An 8028-nucleotide genomic window follows, 5' to 3' on the forward strand; every position below is an offset into this window, starting at 1 on the left:
TACAAATTCTTCATAGAACTGTAAATTTATGAAATTCTTCCTGAAGGTTTGAAAAAAACATTTGCAAAAATGTAACAAATATACTGTACTCTCTAATATGTTTGGAGATTGTAACTTATTAAATATTATGTTGCAATAAGTCAAATTGAATTTTGTGATAAAATTAATTTAACTAGCTGTAGGCACAAAATGCATTTCAAATAAACCCTTCTTTTGTATTTTAGATATTCAATTCATTTGAGCACTTCAACAACAAAAAAGCGTTAAACTATTTCTTAAAAGGTATTTACTTATGCTATGATAATTTTGCAAATGATGAAGTATTTGAATTATTGTATGTATGTTTGTAACCTAGCTTTTTCAGAATTTGCTGTATAATATAGATAATGTGATGTGTACACAACATGAAATTTGTTAATTGTTTAATTGTATGTAGTTCCTGCAAGTTTGCAGCAAACACGCAGGAGAAAGATTAATTTGCATAAAAAAGTTTGCAGCATGTCTGCAGTAAACACTCATTTGCATGGTAAATTGTTTGCAGCAGCGTTGCAGACTTGCAGCAAATATTTGCAGGAGGCTGATATTTTTCAGTAAGGTAGTACTTGCTGTTTCTCCGCTAAGCACACAACTTTTAGGAATAAACGTAAGAGTTCATACTTATAAGCACGTAGTTTTCTTGCGCAAGAAATAGTAAATGGCAAGCATACGCACTGATATTCTAGGTTCAAATCTAATGTTAGTTGAATTCGGATGTTAAACTTCCTACCTCAAGAGGTTTGTTTGACTACGGATTCATTGCAATTCAATCTGGAATTTGTGTCAACGCAAACCAATATTGTTGTCAAACCAGATTTTAAATCTGATTTTGTTGTGTCGTGTGAACAGGGTGTAATGATAATAGTAATATTATGTAAATAAACGGCAAGACGTTTGTAGGGTAGCTGGTCAACACAATGCATACAATTTTCAAAATCGTACAATCATTGCAATTTTGAAAGATTAAGATCAGTGGCGGATTCAGGGGTGGGGAGAGGGGGGGGGGGGGGGGGGTTGAACCCACATTTTTTTTTGACGATCAATGGTTTTAAATGGGGACATATGGTTGGAACCCCCTTTTTAAAAATGGCTGGATCCGCCCCTGAAGATGCTATAAGGTTGAACTATTGAAAACAAAAAAAGAGTTAAAATTTAATTAACATACATTCCTAGCTGTTAATAAAACTTTTCCAGAAATTTAAAATATACTATCAATAAACACAAACGTCAAATATTTACTAATGGCAATTTTTTATCAAATCAATCTCTTCTTCAAGTCTAACTTTCTATTTTATTGCTATACAAAATATAAGCAGAGACTTATAAATCCATACATAAACGGTATAAAATTAGTAACGTATACGTAGTAATTATGAGTATTGTAAAATATTAATTACATTCCCTACAGTTTAAACATTAGATACTAATGTATTTGTGTTCGTTCCTGATAATTGGTACTCATATATTGCATATGATTTTCATAAATGTATTCACCGTTAAAACCCGCGGGATGATAATATAACATTACTAATTATATTCTATTAATGATAAATTTAGTTTCAGTTTAAACTTTAATAATTTTAATGAATATTCCCTTGGTCTGTAAGTATCTATTAATGAAAATAACTATTTTAGACAGAATATCGTTTTGTTTAATTATCTTTCTGTTTTCCGACTTCAGATAAATATGTTTAACAGTAATCTCGTTTTGTTTTTTCTTCTTGCTTTCCGACATTTGCTCAGGCTATGATGGCATGTTAAACGTTCAGAAATTATCATTTATTCTTGGACATAATTTAATGTCAGTATATTATTCACATGTTTATTGTCACAATGCACAATAGCACGTTATATTAAATACTACACAAACAACGCGTACAGGGACCGTCTCAAAACATAAATTATATAATTGCAATATCATTATACTTCATATTTAATACTTTCAAATAAAAACGCATATGTTCTGTCAAATGCAAAAAAGGTTGGAATATATAAATGGCTTTCTTAGTGCAATCTATTCTTTACTTTTTTACTTTCGGATCTACAAATGAACTTTAATTTGATTGTAGAAATATTAATACAATGTCACGTGGTAACATATCAATAGAGGGACCGTATCAAACACATGTAACTACCTGTATTAATGATCGAAAATGTTCGAGCCGTTCCGAGAATCTTGTTTCCGATGATATCGAAGTGGCCCATTCAAGCTACCAAAACTCACCAATATATCGGCGTGAACCCCCTGAACCCCTCAGGGGGTTCACGCAATATTAGGTTTCATATTCATAATACTGACATCTCTTTAAATTTGTAGTTATCCAATTACAAAACTTAACACATTTGTAATCCGTAATATATTAACATATTATATGTAAGGTATTGAATATGCATGTAGTATTTGCCACTGTACGATTAGTAGCCATCTATCAGACAGATATTAAAATATATTAAAATTGACCAAAATCTTAATTTTATGTACCTTTTTTTAGTCCACAGATTTAAATTAAGAAGGGGAAGAGTTGACCAACTAGTTTAACCCTGTCATACGTAGAAATAAGAAGATGTGGTATGAGTGCCAATGAGACAACTCTCCATCCAAGTCACAATGTGTGAATAGTAAACAATTATAGGTCAAAATATGGCCTTCAACACGGAGCCTTGGCTCACACCGAACAGCAAGCTATAAAGGGCCCCAAAATGAGGGAACGACCATTTAACTTAAAAAGGGGGGGGGGGGGGTTATGGTTATGGTTTTTTCCTAAAAAAAATATTCTGATCCCCAATTTGAGGGAAAAAAATATTGTAGTCAAGCAGATGACAAAAAAAATATTCTGAATCCAGATATTTTCCCCATACCTTATAGTGTTAAATTTTGAAAAGAATTATTTGATTGATGCATCGAAAAACTAAAAAAATATGTTCCCGCTATGCGCGAAAAAAATGTCTGACTCAGATAAAAAACCATAACTCACCCACCCTTTGGGGTAAATGGTTCCTCCCTTTTAAACAATTCCAACAGAAAAACCAACGGTCTTATCTATATAAAAAAACGAGAAACGAGAAACACTTATGAACCACATCAAAAAACGACAACCACTGAACAACAGGTTCCTGATGAGTATGAAAGTTGTTATCCATTCGTTTGATGTGCCTGTTTCATGTCAGGAATCTCATCAGTTTGGAGAATTTGGTGTTGTCAGAATGTAGAACTTTGACAATCCGTGTTATATTTATTCATACCTTTCTCGACTGGATGAATTGATGACTTTTTAACTGCTAGTGTCAAAATAAATGCTTAATCATAAGTAAAATAACAAAAATACTCCAAGGAAAATTCATAAACGGAAAGTCCTATATCAAATGGCAAAATCAAAAGCTCAAACACATCAAACGAATGAAAACAACTGTCATATTCCTGACTTGGTACAGACATTTCATTATGTAGAAAATGATGGATTAAACCTGGTTTTATAGCTAGCTAAACCTCTCGTTTATTTTCAAGACAAAGACATGTTATGAATATGAAATCTGCTTTGTACTAGACCGACATACTGAACCGAATTTGTGACGTATTAGTTCCAAAGGAAACAATCCACAGGAAGACATGCCACCCTACCATACATGTTATTCTGATTAGGAGCTGACCAGCCTTTTCTCTTACTCCTAAATGCCGCGAATCAGCAAATATCAATTTACAAGTCTTTGGTTTTACCCGGTCGAGGATCGAACCATCGACCGACCGTATTTTAGTCGATCACGCTACCACGAAGCCAGCGAGGCAGTTGGGAGCTTGTGACCATTTTGTAAAGACACCATGCAGTTTTATTGTTGAAGACATAAAATTGACCTCTAGCAGTTTTTTTTTGTCATTTGTGTCATTTACTTTGGTCCACTATGAAGTGTATAACATAAATTGTCATACAAGTGAGATGTCAGCTAGCTGTAAAACGAGGTTTAATCCACCATTTTCTACATGTAACAAGTCAGGAATATGACAGTTGTTTTTCATTCGTTTGATGTGTTTGAGCTTTTGATTTTACCATTTGAATAGGGTCTTTCCGTTTTAAATTTTCCTCGGAGTTGGGTACTTTTGTTATTTTCTTTTTGTTTTTCATGTTTCAGACTGTTTCGAGGGAGAGTAAAAAAAAATGTAAAAAAGTGAAAGAAAGAGGAGAAAAAAGAACAATGACGCACTGCAGTTATATAGAAAATGGAGGTAGACAACCGTTTAAGCTTCCAGATGGGAAAACATACCACGTGTTCATTTCATACGCAACAATGGAACCAGACCGACAGATTGCACATACTTTGTTTACGAAACTAAGTGAAAGTAACTTTAAATGTTGTTTACACGAAATTGAGTTTCAAGCTGGTCATCTTATTGAGGACAACATAAAAACATACATGAAAAAATCTCTCAAAACTATTGTCCTTCTATCAGAAAACTTCAAAAATAGTTATTGGTGCCATATTGAAATGACTGAAATCGTCCAATCACACATGGACAACAAAGGTTTCCCGCCAATTATTTTAAAATTAGACAGTTGTGAGGTACCTGAAGCACTCAAGCCATACACATATATGTTGTTGCAAGCTGGACTGGACGAAAAGATGCCGGATATTGTAGATGTTATAAATGATATGGAAATACCAGGTAATTTACCTTTGGGAAGCTCCTTGTAGGCTGTTGCACTATATATTTGAAAGAAGAGTTTTACAACACAATACTAGTAGGTTTTAGATGGGGGTTTCATTTTAATATTCTTAAATTTTAGGCTAGTTTTCCCTATTTTTATAATTTAGCACCCCTCTATTCTCTTTTATATATATTTTAGCACTCCATTATTCTCTATTCTTTATATTTTAGCCCCTATTATTCTCTACTCGTTATTTTTGCCCTTTTCTCTATTCTGCATACTCCTTCCAGACCCTCATATAGCATATATATGGTGTCAATCATAAAATGATTACTGTGTTTTAAAATTGAAAAGAAGGGATATCTTTTGTAGTTATAAAGCAAATTCCCTACATGAATTTGACACAAACAAAAGCAAGGGAACAGTCTGAAAGTTACAATGACACCTTCAAATAATACCACACCTCTCTGCAAATCCAACACACTAGTCCCTATAGTAACGGTTTGAGTGGAAATCTTTTCTGAGTGTAGATAAAACACGTGTCCTTTATATACACTATAAATTTGATTCTTTATTTTTAAGGGAAAGTTTTAGGAATGAGTTCAACTGTTTAAAAAATGTCCATGAAACATATGCATTCTTTTTTTACCATCTCTGCAAATTGATATTCGACTCATATATGATATTTTAACAGTTGTTTACAATAGATCATGCACCAGCGCCAGATCTTAATCTATATTATGATTTTATCTTTTTCAGAATTTCCAGGATCGATGCTGACAATATCGTTTGTGCCATTACCTTGCATCAACTATAACCAAGATACCCCTCATTCACCATGTATTTGGCCTCATGTTTGTGCTAAATTTATTTTATCAGACAATGGATGCAAAGATATGTGTACCAAACGTCACGTGCTCAACCAAGAATCGTTAGAAAAACTTAAAAAATGCGGATTTCCGGTTGAGAAACAATATTCTATTCTATCAAAACTTTATAAGGAAAAGTGTAACAAATGGCTTAAAGACTTTCCTTTTAAAACGATATCAGGACCGTGCTTTTATTACAATGACAAAGGATGTTTTATTGCAGACGACACATGTCCGTTCCCTCATATTTGTAAAGAGTGGTTTATTGGGAAATGTACACTTCCGAATTGTAAATTCTCCCATGATATTCAAAACCATCAAACAAACTCATTATTGCAAAAGTTCGGATTTAACATTAACCACGCTGATGATATTATATTATGGCAGTACCGAGAAAAATGTCAAAATTATTTGGAACTGAAAACGAAACAAAGTATAAGTACCAACGTGAATTCTCGCTATAGCGAGGATTCGAAAACAACAGCGGGTAAATGTGTTTTATATTTAGCTTTTGTGGTTATGTCATTAAATTGGCTGTTTAACATTTTTAATAAATATGTCTTAACATATTTCTAGAATGTCTGTTATAGTGGATGATTGCATTTGCATTTAACATCGCATGCATTGTACATAAATCAAGAATACCTTTCTGAGCACTCCGTTGAATTAACGAGTAACTCAAATTAAAAAAAAAAAAAAACCTATGCTATGATTTCCGTGTGAAATTGTGTTTATTTGAGTTGGAACTAGTATCTCTTGTTATTAAAACAAGCTCATTCCACGAAACACGACTAAAAGATAAAAAAACATGACAAAATCATAAAAAAACTAACCCTCGAAAAAAAAATTCTGTTGCAGAATATTCATTTTAATCTTGTATTATGTATGGTTAGTTTTTTTGCAGCTCTTACCAGACCAGGATATTCATTTTCAAAGTTGAGTTAATATCCAAAATTATTCTAAAAAATCGAGAAAAGTTAATAACTTTTCCATGAAATAATGAATAGAGCTTTTATTTTTTATGAAGGGCATAACAATATTATTATACCAAACTAGTTATGAATGCATAACTCTTGGACCACATACATTCTTATTCCGAATTACCGAATACGAATATTGTGATGCCACCGTTTTCACCTGACAGCAAAACATGCATGGACAAAGCTACTTTTGTCTTCAGCGTGCCTAAGTGTGCTCAACCTAAAAGTTTTTTTTACTACGTGAATATTTTTATCAAATAGTTATTTTCGACGACGAAAAGATTGTTTCGTCAATACATTGTGATGGGTGGATTGATGTTTAACATTCTGTGGCAAATATCACTTGTATATCATCAACTTCCAAGCAAGGACCGAAGCTCATGAACTCGGCAATCAAACGCAGGACTTATGGAAAGTTCGGAGAGCCGACAACCTTGCTTCGGATGTTGGAGAACATGGTATGACATGAATATTTGCACGAACGCTTCAAATTTGAATGTTATGCATCGATTTTCTACCACTATATAATGATGATTTCAAAAATAAAAATATGTTACATATAAAGACAACAGAAATGATTAATGCTAGACAATTGTAAATATACAAATACACTCATTTGGATGTCTGTCAATGACTTCATTTCAATTTGAGAATACAGGTACTTCCCGTTGCAGTCAATATTATTCATGTTATTTAACATTTCCTAAAACTGACAATTAGGAAAACAAGTGAACAAAATACAACAAATATATCCATATTTGTCAAATATGACAAACTTGATGAAAGTTCAATTGCTTGGAGTTAGCTTTCCAGTTATAAAATGATTTCTTCCGGTTGCATTCAGTATACCGGTATTAGTCAAATAAAAACACAAGAGGATACACTTAAATGTCAAACCAGATTAATCATTACAATTTAGGATTGACTAAGTAAAATATGGTAAGAAAGTAACCTTGAAAATGAGATCAAATATTTTGATAGTTCAATATGTAATGATAGGTGTAAATATAAAACAACATCTTTTCAATAAAGTATTGTGCAATTTATACACGGCAAGTATAGATTATTTCTTCTTATTATTCCATTAAATTTCGTTTACAACAAGTTTATAAGTGATTAATTGGAGTTATATTCAATCAGGCGGATTTTTCATGGACAAATTATCATTCAATCACAGTACTAAGTACTAAATGTCTGAACTCACAATATGAATTCACTCAAGAATTAATGCATAAGTATACATTTTTTAACTTTAGGTCCCAATCATACCTGATACCATTTTTGAGTCTCCCTTTTCGCACGGAACTCATAAATAAAAAAAGTCATGTATCTAAGACTAAAATACCAATCAGTACATATCCAACGTCTAATGGGTTAAGTGTTAAGACGTCATTAACAGTGAGAGAAAACCTGACCTTGTGCAATGCCAAATTACAGGTATCAAAAGATAGTAATTATAGTCTTGAATTAGTAACCTTTAAGAACAATTTTATTTAAAGGATT

The 8028-nt window shown here is 32.5% G+C and overlaps 1 protein-coding gene across 1 annotated transcript; it reads left to right on the plus strand.

Moving 5' to 3' along the window:
- The first annotated feature begins 230 nt into the window (after positions 1-230).
- LOC127732241 (uncharacterized) lies at positions 231-6121 on the plus strand. Its single transcript, XM_052241323.1, has 3 exons — positions 231-282; positions 4162-4693; positions 5436-6121. Exons 2-3 carry the CDS (start codon positions 4225-4227, stop codon positions 6119-6121), a joined length of 1155 nt encoding a protein of 384 aa, XP_052097283.1. The 5' UTR covers positions 231-282; positions 4162-4224.
- Positions 6122-8028: the final 1907 nt, after the last annotated feature.

This window comes from Mytilus californianus, unplaced genomic scaffold, assembly GCF_021869535.1.
Source record: "Mytilus californianus isolate M0D057914Y unplaced genomic scaffold, xbMytCali1.0.p SCAF_22, whole genome shotgun sequence".
In the NCBI taxonomy this organism is placed as follows: domain Eukaryota; kingdom Metazoa; phylum Mollusca; class Bivalvia; order Mytilida; family Mytilidae; genus Mytilus; species Mytilus californianus.

Excerpts from the sequence above, each read along its gene's own strand:
- LOC127732241 (XM_052241323.1), top strand. The coding sequence starts at position 4,225 with ATGACGCACTGCAGTTATATAGAAAATGGAGGTAGACAACCGTTTAAG. Across the intron at positions 4,694-5,435 it reads AAATGATATGGAAATACCAG|AATTTCCAGGATCGATGCTG; the intron begins GTAATTTACCTT and ends TATCTTTTTCAG.